This window comes from Theropithecus gelada, chromosome 8 (assembly GCF_003255815.1).
Source record: "Theropithecus gelada isolate Dixy chromosome 8, Tgel_1.0, whole genome shotgun sequence".
NCBI classification, from domain to species: domain Eukaryota; kingdom Metazoa; phylum Chordata; class Mammalia; order Primates; family Cercopithecidae; genus Theropithecus; species Theropithecus gelada.
Genome location: NC_037676.1, coordinates 38332489 through 38348443, shown reverse-complemented (window position 1 = coordinate 38348443; position 15955 = coordinate 38332489). Strand labels below are relative to the sequence as shown.

Here is a 15955-nt window from a genome sequence, read left to right as displayed (position 1 = left end):
CCTGACCAAGCTGGTCTCGGCAAAGGAGACAGTACTTCTCCCAATGTGTGTTTTGCTACCTTTGATGAAAATTGGCTGGCCCTGAACATGGATTTATTTCTCTATTTGATTCCATTGTTCTATGTGACTTTTTTTATGCCAGTGCCATGCTGTTTTCATTACTATATTTTGTAGCATATTTTGAAGTGGGTACTGTGATGCCTCCAGCTTTGTTCTTTTTGCAAGATTGCTTTGGCTACTAGAGTCTTTTCCGTTTCCATATGGATTTTAAGATTGTTTTTTCTATTTCTGGGAAGAATTTCACTAGTATTTTGATAGAGATTTCTGAAGAATCTGAAGATTGCTTTGGATAAATATGGACATTTTGACAATATTAATTCTTCTGATCTATAAACATGGAATTTTTTACTTGTGTTCTCTTCAGCTTCTTTTATCAGTCTTTTATATTTTTCATGTAGAGTTCTTTCACCTTCTTGATTTATTCCTAGATATTTAAAATTTTGTAGCTATTGTAAATTAACTTGATTCTTGATTTCTTTTTCAGATAGTTCACTATTGGTATATAGAAATGCTACCGATTTTTGTATGTTAATTTTGCATTCTGCAACTTTACTATCTTGATTTATTTTTTCTAACTTTTTTTTTTTGGTGAAGTCTTCAGTATTTTCTAAATATATGATTATGTAATCTGCAAACAGGGATACTTTGACTTCTTCCTTTCCTATTTATATGCCTTTTATTTTCTTTCTCTTACCTAATTGCTCTGGCTAGTACTTCCAATAGTATGTTGAATTAAAGCAGTAGAAGTGGGAAACTTGCCTTCTTCCAGATCTTACAAGAAAAGCTTTCAGCTTTTCCCCATTCAATATGATGTTAGCTGTGGGGTTTAATTTTTAACACATGGCCTTTATTGTCTTTAGTTATATTCTTTCTATACCCAATTTTTTTGAGACCAATTGGGTATTCATATTCAGAAAGAGTTGGAGATAGATTTGAGCAATGAGAAAAAAGTACCTTCAACAAGCTATTAAAAACAAAAACAGAAAAAAGGTGAACTATCCCCAGGAACAGTGATTTGCTAGCAATTATTACACAGCTATTTCTGTGATGTGAGGGAGAGGAAGTCCACAACGATAGGTTTATCAGTCTCAGCAAAGGCTAATTTCAAGCTACCATTTGATATTTCTGGAAGAGTTGGTAATACATGTAAGTCACACATTACCATAGTATAGTAGTTCAACCATAAAGATGCAATAGTCATAACCTAAAAAGCATAGATAAAAATAAAAAATAATGAATAAATGGTGTTATTTGAATGTTGGTTTTTAATGTATTTAGATTTAAGTAATATTTTTTATAATGGCTGTTTAACAACTGGCTTGCAAATATTCTGAAACTGTAACTGGTGAGCTCTGGCAAGATGATATGAGCTGTCTCTAGCACACCACTGCCAAAGGAACGTGTGAAGAGAAGACATGATTCAGGCTCAGTGGGGCCTGAACCATATATAATTTGATAAACTCTAAGAATACAAAGTTAGGTTCATGACTTTAAAGAGAATCTGTGCAACTAAGTTGTTCTTAAGTTTTTGCTTCCTTAGCTTTACGGTAAATCTACTTTTGGCAAACAAGTATTTTAACACACTAAAGTGGGTTTACAACTTTCAAAAATAAGCAGGAGTAAGAAGACAGGAACTGGGCTCAGATATCATCTGCATAAAAGTCACTGTAACCAGTCACAGACTAGCTAGAGGCTAGGAACTCTGAAAGAAAAGGGATAGGTCAGACTTGAGAGAGATTCTAGTCAACCTAAGAAGCAGAAGGGGAAACAGATACTCTGCTGTGCGGCTGACTGGCAGTCCCTCTTAGCTTTATTAGATGAAGGTCTTAGGCTCCTTTCACCTGATTCAGAGCATCTTATGGATCCAAATTTGACAAGGTAGAATTTGGACTGCAAATACAGAGAATTCAATGGACGTAAGTCATGAGATTCAGGCCGGATGATTTATTTCACAGTTTAAAACCCTCCACAGTGAGAGAGAAATTGTGTTTTGTTCCTCCTTGGTTCGGGTCCATTTCTGATGATCTATTTGTTACTCTCCTCTCTCCAAGTATTAGCATTCAAGGTTGTTAGAGACTGGTGCTGTAGGAGAAAACAAAACAAATAAAATGCCAGTGTTGGTCATTTTTCTTTCTTGTAGCTAACACATTTCTAACTCAAGTAATTTTAAAACTATGGGTGATTAAAAGCAAAAACATTAAAAAAATAAAAATTCCAGAAAAATATTACCTGTTACCTCAACTGACAATACTCTCAGTTTTATAATAGAAGTGACTTGTGAAAGTACACTGGTTTTTTAAATCCATGTTTGGTAACTATTTAGGTCAATAAATAAAGTGCCTTGAAAACTCCATTCTAAACATATGCAATTATTTTATTTTAAAATTAAAAGGCGATAATTCTAAGTACCTTTTTATTAGATAACACCAACATGTACAATACACATACATGCATGCATGCGCATTGGTGTATATATCTATATAATGAAATTTTTTAAGAATGATCATCCCTGGTGCTGGGGCTAATGAAGATTACCATTTCATTCTTTTACTCTCATATATATTTTTAATCAATGTTTTTTATACATTACTACTATAATAATAATAATAATGATTCACACACTCACATACACACATTATTTATTGAATAAGAGAAGAAAGTTATGGCAAAGTCAAGATTCGGGCATTCCAAGTTCTCTGGCTAGAAAATGGCTCTTAACACCATTAAAAGTTAAAATCATTCTTTAGAACTTCAAAAAATGAAACCAGTTAAATATAAAATGAATTCAAAATGTTTGTTGTAAACTTAAGTATAAAACTGAAAAAGACAAAATATTTTAGAACCAAAATAAATAATATTTAAAAGCAGAAATTTAGTAACAGTAGGCTAGGTCTAAAATCTCAATTTACATAACAGAAAGATTAGTGAAGGGATTTTTTTAAAGGTAAAACATGATAAGCTTCCTTCATACTAAAGGGAGTCTCAAAATGCCTCTAATTCCATATGTTCAAATTTTGTATTTTCTACTTCTATTTCTATATTCCTTATAGAAATAGTTCATTACTAAGTAACATAGTGGAAAATTATAAAGAAAATTCAATAAGGTAGTATAATAAAAGAAGTAAATTTAAGATATGCTAGGGCTCAGAAAGTATATCACTCACATATCCAAACTAGCTAATAAATGAATAAATTATGAAAGTTACAACTGGATACAAATGGACTGATAATTTAGTAATAGATATTTTAAAACAACAAAAGTCTTCATATTACACTATATTTATTCTTGATATCTTCTGGGGATTTATCTCAGGCAATAACTGGACAATTGCTCACAGATATATATCCATACCAGAATGTTTATTACAGGGCATTTGTAATAACTAAAAACTGGAAGTAGCACAAACATTCATAATCATAGACTTTTAAGATGTTAAATACAGTAAGACATTCTTCTTCAAAGGGTTAACTTGTTTAAGTTTCCTAGTCTTTTGTTTCCTGCTTTCAAGGCAAGACTCCCTTACTCTCTGTGTTCCCTTGCCCTGGGAAACAAACTTCCTCACAGTCTTTATCTATAGAGCCCACATTCCACATCTGCTACTCACTCTGTTAATCACCCCTCCCATCACAACTCTCCCTCCACCTTGCTTGATCCCTCCCTCCTGCTTGATCCCCTCCTCCCCCAACCCCACCAAAACTGTTTTCTGCCAGTATAACCGCATCCCTGCACTTCTCAAGTTAGCCAATCAGGTTCAGCTTAGATTCTGTGGTCCAACTCTAGCCAATGGAGACTGGACACAGCAGTAGGAACTCAATGCATTAGGGATAAAGCTGCTGCTTTCCTTTGTTCGGTGTGCTCTCATGGTGACCAAACTAATGAACAGCACCTTTCTGCAGAAGTAAACTTTGCCTTGCTGAGAAATCAACTATCGGAGTGTTCACTTGTGACTTTCATTTGTTATTTCTAACATAAAATAAATGATTTATTTTTAATTTGAATACTACATCCCACAAAATGATATGACTGCATTTTAATATACAAAAATTTGTCCACAATATTCTCAAAGTAAAAGAAGTATTTTTAATATTTTGCTTAGAAAAATATTTGAGAAGCTGTACATATCAATTGTTGATGGAGATTTTATTTAGTTATTGTAATTATGAAAATATTTGTCTTAATTCATGTATCTACCAAAATTTCTTAGATATTTTAGTCAGAAAATATACTTTAAAAAAATAAGTAGGCCAGGAATGGGTGACTCACACTTGTAATGCCAACATTTTGTGAGTCCAAGACAAGAGGATCACTTGAGCTGAAGAGTTTGAGACCAGCCTGGGCAACACAGGGATACCCTCATGTCTACAAAAAATAATTCCCCAGGAGTGATGATGTGTGCCTGTAGTCTCATCTACTTGGAAGGTTGAGATGGGAGGTCCACTTGAGCCCCAGAGGTTGAGGCTGCAGTGAATTATGATCATGCCACTGCACTCCAGCTTGGGTGATGAAGAGAAACTCCCTCTCTTAAAAAAAATCAAGCAATCAATCAATCAATCAACAAACAAACAACAGATTTATATTTTAATTCATGTTATTTAATACTAAGGTTTACCTGGATACCACATATTTTTCTTTCATATGAATATCAGAATCTTTTTCCTGATTATCCTTGGCCATGTCTCCAAAAATCTTTTGACTGAGTTTATGTTAAATAAACAGAGACCCACATATACATATATTACTGATATTGGGAAAGAAGGCAATAAGATGTAAAGTCAGGTTGTTTCCAGTGTTTTCATCAACCAGTTCTGCCATGAACATTCTTGTGCATGTGTCTTGATCCACACATGTGCACATTACTAATGGTACACACCAATGAGTGGAATCTTTTGGGTTATAAAATAGGCATTAGCAAAGCCTTAATAGATTTTACCAGTTTTCCAAATTGATTTTGCAAATTTACATTCCCTACAACGGATATAAAAGCTCCAGTTGCTCCATATTCTCACTAATTGACATTGTAAGTTGTTAACAATGATAGCCATCTAGCATGTATTTAGTAGTATCATACTGTGTTTGTAATTTGAATTTCACATCTGATTATTGAGGTTCAGTCCTCTTACTGAACTGACACCCCCACTTCTACTACATACCCTCATACCTGGCCACCAGCTGCAGCTCAACTCTGGTTTTCTGTGCTCTAGGTGGTTTCCTTCTGCATGCCACACAACTGACGACCAGATCTGACTCAAGAAAATGAATAAACTTCCCCTGCCATTCAGTAGGTTGCAACTACATCTTTTCCACTGAGGCAACTATATCTTTTCCACCTCAAGCATGGGAAGGATACTCACTTCTAAGTTAGTTCTTCCTTATGTACTCTCCACTAGGGTCTCATAAAGAGGATGTTTTCCCAATATCTTATAGTTACTCTTCTATTATAGGTAAATTAGTCTTTATACTTGCATCCCCTACTTAAATCACTGTGTTGTTTCTATTCCCTGAATGAGCACAGACTGCTGTAATAGATTACATAAATATTCAGGTTTAGAAGATGCTAAACTCCTGAACAGTAGTGAAAAGTATGCTGTACCAGAATACCCTCATACCAGCACCACGTGAGAGTTTTAGTAGCTTGATATCCTTGCCAATCCTTGATGTAGTCCATTTTTTTAATTTTAGAAACTGTTGTAGCGGTTTAGGAAAATATCATTTTGATTTTAATTCATCTCTTAGTTAGAGTAATGGCATTAAGCACATTTTCATATTCTGTGCCCCTTTGATATCATCTTTTGTGAAGTGTTTCTTCAAATATTTTGGTCATTATATTCTCATCTTTTTTTAAATCAATTTGTAGGAGTTCAGTATATATTCTGAATGTGAATCCTTCATTTGAAATACGTATTACAAAGATTTTTTCCACATTCACGGTTCCTTTTTCCCTTCTTAAGGGTATCTTTTGAATGGCAAAAGTTTTTATTTTTAAAAAGTTGTGCTATATATAGTAAGAACACAGCATAAGATCGACCATCTTACCACATTTCTAAGTGTACAATACAGATTTGTTAATTTTAGGGACAATGTTTTTCATGAAATCTCTAGAACATTTTCATCATGCATATTTGAGACTTTAGCCCACTGACATGCAACTACCCATTTGGTCCACCCCGTAGTACCTGGAAACCAGCATTCTGCTCTAATTTTGTGAGTTTGACTTTTTAGGTATCTCAAATAAGTGGAATTATTTCAGTATTTGTCCTCAAGGTTCATCCATGTTTTACATATTACAGGATTTCCTTTTTAAGGCTGAATAATATTCCATTAGATACACACACACACACACACAGAGAGAGAGAGAGAGAGAGAGAGAGGAGGAGGAGGAGAGAGATGTCACATTTATTTTTATCCACTTATTCATCGACAGACATTTAGGTTGTAGCCACACTTGAGAGTTGTGAATAGTGCTTCAATGAAAATTGGAATGCTAATATCTCTTTGGTTTCCTGATTTCAACTCTTTTCCATAAATTTCAAGAAGTAGAATTGCTGGATTATATGGTAATTGTATTTTTTATTTTTGATAACCCTCCATGTCATTTTCCATAATGGTTTCAACATTTTGCATTCCCACCAACAATATACACAACGATTCTAATTTCTCCACATCCTCCTCAACATTTCGCTATTGTTGATTTTTTTTTTTAAGATCCATCCTAACAGATGTGAGGTGAATCTCATTGTGGTTTTGATTAGCATACATTTGATAGTTAACGAAATTGAGCATCTTTTCATATGCTTATTTGCCACTTGTATGTTTTCTTTGGAGAAATGTCTGCTGAAGTCTTTAGCCCATTTTTTAAATTATTAGATATTTTGCTATAGAGTTGTAAGAGTCTTATATATGTTATTTGGCAAAATGTCTATTCAAGTCTTAAACTAACTTTTAATCAGGTTATTAGTTTTTTGCTATTGAGTTGAAAGCGTTCTTAATATATTTTGGGAATTAACCCCTTAACTGATAAATGGTTTGCAAATATTTTCTCCCATTCCATTGGATTTTCAGCATTTCCTTTGCTATGAAGAAGCTTTTGAGTTTAATGTTGCCCCATATGTCTTTTTTTCATTGGTTGTCTGTGCTTTTCATGTCATATCCATGAAATCATTGCCAAGACAAATGTCATGAAGATTTTTCTGTTTTCTTCTAAGCATTTTATAATTCATATTTTACATTTAAGTCTTCAATCTATTTTGTGTTGGCCTTTGTGTATAAGATAATGGCCCAATTTCAATCTTTAGCATGAGGATATAAAGTATTCCCAACACTATTCGTTAAAGAGCCTATCTTTTGTGGTTGCATACGAATTTTTGGATTATTGTTCTATTTCTGTGAAGAATGTCATTGGTATTTTGATAGGGATTGCATTGAATCTCCAGATTGCTTTGGGTTTTATGGATATTTAAACAGTATTAATTCTTCCAATCCATGGGCTTGGGATATATTTCCACTTTTTTGTGTCCTCTTTAATTTCTTTGATAAGTGTTTTACTTTTATTTTTATTTTTATTTATTTTTGAGATGGAGTCTCACTCTGTCACTCTGTCACCCAAGCTGGAGTGTGGTGGCATGATCTTGGCCCACTGCAACCTCTGCCTCCCACACTCAAGTGATTCTCCTGCCTTGGCCTCCCGAGTAGCTGGGATTACAGGCTTGCATCATAGTGTGTGGCTTTTTTTTTTTTTTTTTTTTTTTTTTGGTATTTTAGTAGAGACAAGGTTTCTCCATGTTGCCCAGGGTAGTTTCGAACTTCTGAGCTCAGGCAGTCCACCCACCTTGGCCCCCCAAAGTGCTGGGATTACAGGCATGAACCACCACAGCCAGTTAGTTAAGTGTTTTACAATTTTCATTGTAGCAATCTTTCGCTTTTATAATTAAATTTATTCCTAGGTATTTTTATAGCTGTTGTAAATAGGATTGCTTTCTTTATTTATAGGTTGTTCACTGTTGGCATATAGAAATGCTACTAATTTTTGTTTGATTTTGTATCCCCCGATGTCACCAATTACATTTATCACCTCTAACAGTTTTTTCCCCTTGGAGGAGTCTTTAGATTTTTCTAAATATGAGATCATATCATCTGCACATAAGAATTTGATTTCTGCCTTTCCAATTTGGACACCCTTGATATCTTTCTTTTGTCTAATCGCTCTGACTAGGACTTCCAGTACTATGATAAATAAAAGAAGCAAAATGGGCATTCTTGTGTTGTTCTACATCATAAAGGAAAGGCTTTCAATTTTTCTCCATTTAGAATGCTGCTGTCTATGAGTTTGATATACATGGCCTTTATTGTTTTGAGATATGTGCCTGCTAAACTACATTAAGAGTTTTTATTATGAAGTTATGTTGAGTGTTACCAAATGCTTTTTCAGCATGTATTGAAATGACCACATGGATTTTGTCCTTGATTCTATTTATGTGATAGATCACATTTATTGATTTGCATTGCTGAACCATCCTTGCATCCCTATGATGAATCCCACTTGATCGTGATAAATAATCTTTTTAATGTGTTGTTGAATTCAGTTTGCTAGCATTGTGCTGAGGATTTTTGCATGTTCATCATGATGTTGGCCTGTAGGTTTTTGTTGTTATTGCTGTGTATTTGTATGGTTTTTGAGGGAAATGTTGGCCTTGTAGAATGATATTGGGAATATTCCCTCCTTCTCAATGTTTCAGAATAGTTTGAGTAAAATTGGTACTAGTTCTTCTTTAAATATTTGGTAGAATACAATATTAAAGTTATCTAGTCCTGAACTGTTCTTGGATGGGAAACTTTTTATTGCAGCTACTATGTCATTATTCATTATGACTGTATGTGTCTAGGAATTTGTCCATTTCTTCTAGGTTTTCCAAATTATTGACACACATTTGCTCACAATATCTCTACTTGAATGCTGTCTTTAAATTACTAAAGTGTCAATTGCAATGTCTTTTTATCTGATTTGTGCTCATATAAATCATATCTTTCATTTAACTATTCAATCCATTATTTTCTTTCTCTTGGTCAATGTAGCAAAAGAAGTGTTTATCTTTTCAAAAACAAACTTCTTGTTTCATGGACCTTTCTAATTCTCAATTTCATTTATTTCTGCTCTAATTTTTATTATTTATTTTCTTCTACTAATTTGTGGTTTGGTTTGTCCTTGCTTTCTTTCTTGCATTGCACCATGAGGTTGCGTAACTGAAGTCTTTCCACTTTTTTGGTATCAGTATGTATAGGTATAAACTTTCCTTTCAGTACTGGTTTCGCTGCATTCCATAGACTTTGGTATGTTATGTTTCCATTTTTGTTTCCTTCAATTTTAAAAAATATTTCCTTCTTAATTTCTTTATTGACACACTGGTCTTTCAAGAGCATATTGTTTAATTTTCATGTATTTGTATAGTTTCCAAAGTTCCTCTTTTCATTGATTTCTAATTTCATTCCACTGCTTTTCAAAATGATACTTGATATTATTCCATCTTGTTTTGTGGCCTTACATATGATCTATGTGCCGATGAAATTAACATATATTCTGCACCAGTTACATAAAATATTCTGTAAATGTCAATTAGGGCCATTTGATCTAGTGTTGTTTAATTCCAATATTTCATTGATGATTTTCTGTATGGATGATCTGACCACTGCTGAAAGTGTGGTGTTAAAAGGCCCCTACTACTATTGTATTGCAGTCTATCACTGTCTCTAGGTATTTATTCTAGTCTTCACAGTCTGGCTTTGTTTTTACTTGCCCTTCTTCAAAGGACTTTCCAAGAATTCAAAGGAGATTGAGTATTAATTTACTTAAGCCTGTTGCCTCTGCAGGCATTTCAGTGCTAGAGGGATCTCTAAGCCCAGATATGCTGTATCTCTTGCAGACTCCTAAATACACAACTCTGATGGACTTGGAGGGAAATAGGGAGAAATTCCTATGTTCACAGGCAAAGTCCCTTGCTCTCTTTTCTCTCTTTTCCTCAGGAAGAAGGAATCTGTCTGTGCAGTGGGCTGCCTGGAATTGGGAAAGGGGAGACATGAGCACTCCTGTGGCCATCACAGCCAGTACCCTGCTGTGTCACACCCGAAGCCTACAGCCTCCCAGATCAGCATAGTACTGGGGCTCACCTGGGGCTCATCTGAGGCCCAAAGCTGCCTCAACTCCGCCTCCTGTCAGGTCAGCAGTGGCATTAGATTCTCATAGCAGCATGAACTCTATTGTGAACTGCACGTGTGAGAGATCTAAGTTGCACACTCCTTATGGGAATCTAACTAATGATTGATGATGTGAGCTGAAACTATCCCCCTCCACTCCCTATGGGAAAATTTTCCTCCACTAAACCCGTCCCTGATGCCAACAAGGTTGGTACTGCTAATTAGAGCATCAGTTATCTTTTTATATGCCAGTAAAATATCACTAAAACACAAATGCTCCTACCCAATGCGAAGGAAAAAAACAAACCCATGATTTACATGCTAATAGATGGTAGTTGCTAGTGTGAGTGCACAAAAATCTCTCCTTTTATAGGTCAAGAAGGAGAGGCTGAGATATCACAAAACCAAGTTTTATTATTTATTATTATAAAATAACCTATAGACAGAATTAAACAAATATATAAAAAAAGTTTGGTTTCAAACTAACCATTTTTAAGTGCTCATAAGCAATGATCAAAACTTACAATGCAAAATGATTCAACACATAGTTCTATACTCACCTTTCACTGAGGGATGACTTGCTGTTACTGCTGCTTTCTTGTGACACAGAGCTATAAAATTGATAAACTTTGTTTTAAAGTGAGGAAAATAGTAATTCTTGAATAATTAAATACCTGAATGAAAACTGTTCTTCAAAGAAACAGCGATTCAAGTAAATGAATATCTCCTTTTAACAACTTAAACAGGTACTGTTTCAATATTAGAACAAACGCCATCAGTTACCTCAGTCTGGTAATTGAGTCTTCTCATTCTCATTCTACATTTAATCAATAATTTATGTTTGTAAGCCCACATTTATATAGGCAGGTCCCCTTATTTTATGATATCCCTAATTTCTCAGTTCCAATAAGCCAAAACATAAAGTAGCACTCACAAATTTTAAATACTTTTTATATACAGCTCAATATATTTCTTTCTCTCTCTCAGAAAATATAAACATGTTTTATCTTTGCATCAGTTCTTGGAGGGTAAAACTAGATGTAAATATATCTGTGATGAAATATTGTAAATTATGACTAAGGGGCTCAATATGAAGTTTAAAATTTTGTGCAACTGGTTACAGATAGCATGATGATTTCACTCATTAAACTGATGTACTCAAAAGTTTAGATACATTGAAAAGCTATTATTATCCCCCATTCTGTAGAGTTATAGAGAATAATATTAAGTAAATAAAGATTAAATCACTTACTCACAGTATTACAGGGTTACATGCAAGATTTATAACTTAAAACAAGGTTTCCCGAAGCTAAGTGTAATTCTCTTCCTACATGGTGGTGCCTCCTGTCTCTTTAACCTCACATTATTAACTACACATGTAGTTTCTAATTAAGAAATGATTTTACAAATCAGCAATATCTATATTTAGAAAAACAAATATTGTCAAAATAGGTTTATAGACACCTCTCTAGGTGTGCTAATAAAGATGTTCATCACTGGCCTGAGAATCTGTATCTAATAAATTAGTTTTTGGAAGTTCCCTTGAAATGCAGTGTCATGTAATTCTAATGGAGCTCATAGGTGATATGACTCTATGGACAGGGTCGGTGAACTAAGAGGCTAAATAAACCTCCAAAATTCCCCTGGCAGCCATGTCTGCTCTTACCATGATACTAGTGGTAAACTGTGTGGTTTTAGTAATTTGTGAGATGAGAAACAATATCAAAACAAATAACAAAGGGCATCAAACCATTTTGTAAATGTCTCCCTGAGCCTCTCTTTATATTGCCTTACCTACAGCTGGAGATTATTTCTGATGAAACACAAATACATTTTTCTTGTCTTTCTAAATTTAATAAGAGTAAATATATGTACATATATTTTACATATATTTGTGTGTACATTATATATATATGTATATACAGACCTCTCACTTTCAGTTTCCCCTCTATAGCATAGCTCTCTCAATTTTTTCCGTTTTATTAAAATGGCAGTAGTAATAATAAGCACAGGTAGTGAAATGTAGAAAATGAGTTGAAACCGTTGTTTTTGAAAAGGGGCATGTCTTCCCTCCTCCATGTAACTTTTCTCTGGAATGAAAAATAGCAATTTTAAATTACATCAGAGATTTTATTATCCTAATGAAAAGGAGAAGATATCATTACCAACATCATTTCCAAACATTAAACATTTCTTTCATATATAAAAAATGAATATAATAAAAACAAAAACACTAAACTAAAGTATAAAGTGGGATGTTACTAGTGTTTTATTGATGATTTTTGAGTTCTCAGCCTTCCACCATATGATGAACTAATATCTTATTCATTCAGTTTCTCTGGAGAACCCTGACTAATACAGATTTTGGTACCAAGATAGGAGGTGCTGCTCTAACAAATACCTAACACTATAGCTGTGGCTTTGGAACTGGGAAATGGGTAGAGGTTGGAATCATTTTAAGGTGCAAACTAAAAAAAGCCTAGATTGCAATAAAGGACTGTTGATAGAAATATAGATATTAAAGGTGATTCTGGTGAGAGCACTGAGAGAAAAGAGAACGCCTACCTCTTCTTACAGAATACGTACATAATCATGAACAGAATGTTGGGAGAAATACGAATATTAAAGGTGCTTCTAGTGAGGTCTTAGACAGAAGTAAAGCAACATGTTATTGGACAATGAAGGAAAAGCCATTCCTGTTTTAAAAAAAAATGGCAAAGACTTGGCTAAATTGTGTTCTAAAGTTTTGTGAAAGATAGAGTTTGCAAGCTGACGTTGGATAACAGCTGAGGTGACCCCTAGGCAAAATATTCAAGACATGGCCTGAGTCCTCCTGACTGCTTATGGTAAAATGAAAGAGAGGAGAGATGGATTAAAGAAGTAATTAAAATAATTGTTAACCAGAAATTCTCAGCCTATCCATATTTCCCAAAATCAGAAAACGTGTTCTGGAGAGAATACGAAGGATGGGGCTAGAAAATCATTTGATAAAGAGATTATGAATGTGAATAATGTATTTAATCAGCCATCTCAGCAGAAATCAGAAATCTAAGACAATACCAGCATAGATGGAATTATACTGGCAGAAACATTGCCAGTTGGAAATGAAGGAAAAAGAATGGGACAAAAGGGCTATTTGGCTATGAGCATGCTTTATCTTTCAAGAAAAGTAAAGAATAATTGCACCATTGACTCAAAGATTATCAGGGTGCCACAGACCAAAGGATCAAGGCTGCATTCTCTTTGGTTATAGAGGGTGGGGCCTCGTTTTTAATTTCAGTGGACCAGGTAGCCCTAGCCTAGTGCCTTATGGGTGGGACATTGTAAAGATAGTATGAACAGGGGAGCCTCCCAAGCCAAGGGAGTGGGGCTGCCACCTAGGACTGTGGAAGTAATGCACCACCTCAGTGGACCTGGAGGGAAGAACATTAAGCCAAATAGGATTTGGATAGGCTTTTAATTTACATCTCAGTTCATATGGAAGATTAAAGATAAAGCAATTGCGGTATCTGGTGTGTAGTGTATGGCCAACTCTCACACCTAAGATACAATGGAACTTGCACTGCTAGGTTTTGGAATTGCTTGAAACTCATCACCCCTAATTTCTCCCTTTTGGAATGGGAATGTCTGTCCTATGTTTATTTCACCATTATATTTTGGAAACAGGGCCGAGTGCGGTGGCTCTTGCCTGTAATCCCAGCACTTTGGGAGGCCAAGGCAGGCAGATCAGGAGGTCAGGAGATCAAGACCATCCTGGCTAACATGGTGAAACCCCGTTTCTACTGAAAATACAAAAAATTAGCCAGGTGTGGTGGTGGGCACCTGTAGTCCCAGCTACTCGGGAGGCTGAGGCAGGAGAATGGGGTGAACCCAGGAGGCAGAGCTTGCAGTGAGTCGAGATTGCACCACTGCACTCCATCCTGGGTGACAGAGTGAGACTCTGTCTCAAAAATAAATAAATAAATAAAATAAAATGTATTTTGGAAACACATAATTTGTCTGGTTTTACACATTCACAGTTGGGGAGAAATTTTGTCTCAAGATAAATCATATCTCAAATGTTACCCATTCCTGATTTAGATGCTATTCAGATGAGACTTTGTACTTAAAATTAATGCTGGAATGGCTTAAGGCTTTTGGGATTCTTGAGATGGGATGAATTTTTTTTGCATGTAAGAAGAACATGAATTTGAGTAACACAGAGTGGAATTTTATGGACTGAATTGTGTCCCCCTAAATACATATGTTTAAGCCTCAACTCCCAATGTGATGATGTTTGGAGATGAGGACTTTGAGAATTAATTAGGGTTAAATGAGGTAATAAGTGTGGGGTCCTAATCTGATGGGATTGTTGTCTTCACAAAAAGTGGAGGAGACCCCAGAATGTACGTGCTCCCTCCCTCCCTCTGTCTTTCTGTTTCTCTCTCTTTCTCTCTCTCTATCTCTCTCTCCATTCACAGAACTATTGTTGAAAAGATGTGGCAAAATTACTATTAATTGCAGTTTACATCATTTCAAAAATGTTAATCCCCAAAAAAATAAACAAATAGACTTCTCAATACAGTGATAATCCATTGATTAAACTTATGCATAAATATCAGTAGATTTTCTACATGTAACAAGTAATGCTGAAATACAATAATAGAAAACATCTCCCAATAACCAATTTTTAACAAAACTATACCCTTTTTAAAAATGATAAATTTCTGATCTATAAGATCCTATTATACCTATACAGGGATGAAAGACACAAAAAGATATCACTTCACACCCATCAGGATGGCTACTATCAGAAAAAAAAAAAAAAAACAGAAAATAACAAGTATTGACAAGGATGTGGAGAAATTGAAACAGAAAATAACTTGTACACTGCTAGTGGGAATGTAAAACAGTGTCGCTGCTGGAAAATAGTATGGTGGGTGATTCCTCAGAATACTTAGAAATATAATCACCATATGATACAGCAAGTTCACTTCTGGATGTATACACAAAATAATTGAAAACAGGGTCTTGAGATATTTGTAAGCCCATAGTCACAGAAACATTATACACAATAGCCCGAACATGGAAGAAACCCAAATATCCATTGACAGATGAATGGCTAAACAAAATGTGGCATATACATACAATAAAATGTTATTCACCCTTTAAAAGAAATGAAATTCTGACACACACTACAATATGTATGAACCTTAAGGACATCAGGCTTAGTGAAAAAAGCCAGGCTTTTTCAAAAAAGACAAATATGGCATGATTCATTCCATTTACATGAGTTACTGAAGTTGTCAAATTCAGAGACAGAAAGTAGAATAATAGTTTGCAGGGCCTGGGAAGAGGAGGAAGGAGAGCTTATTGTTTAATTGATTTACAGTTTTGGCTTTGCAACTTGGAAAGAGCTCTGCAGAGGGATGATGTTGCACAACAATGGACTTAATGTCATGGAATTAAACACTTAAAAAGCATTCAGATGGTAAATTTTATGAGTATTGTACAACACTTGTGTGTGTATGTGTGTTTGCATGCGTATGTTATAAAAGGTCAAATAAACGCATAGAATAGAGAGACAAAGGTGATGAAATAGTAATTCACAGAAAAATTATAAATTTCCTATCGCCATCAAGTAACTGGGAAGCCCCATAGCATTAAAGAAATGTAAGTAGAATATAATTTTTTCTGGTCTATGAGCTTGCCAAAGATTAAAAGGGTTAA

General features: G+C 34.7%; 1 protein-coding gene across 1 annotated transcript in view; it reads right to left on the bottom strand.

Annotated features, from left to right (window-relative positions):
* Nucleotides 1-1981: 1981 nt before the first annotated feature.
* The window catches only part of LOC112630040 (disintegrin and metalloproteinase domain-containing protein 5), a 129652-nt gene continuing 115678 nt past the window's right edge, over nucleotides 1982-15955 (bottom strand). The window contains exons 19-21 of the mRNA XM_025394074.1: nucleotides 12174-12336; nucleotides 10807-10857; nucleotides 1982-2142 (exon numbers count right to left, since the gene is read on the bottom strand). Of these exons, the coding sequence (XP_025249859.1) occupies nucleotides 2130-2142; nucleotides 10807-10857; nucleotides 12174-12336 (227 nt within the window). The 3' untranslated portion in view covers nucleotides 1982-2129. The remainder of the gene's footprint in view (nucleotides 2143-10806; nucleotides 10858-12173; nucleotides 12337-15955) is intronic.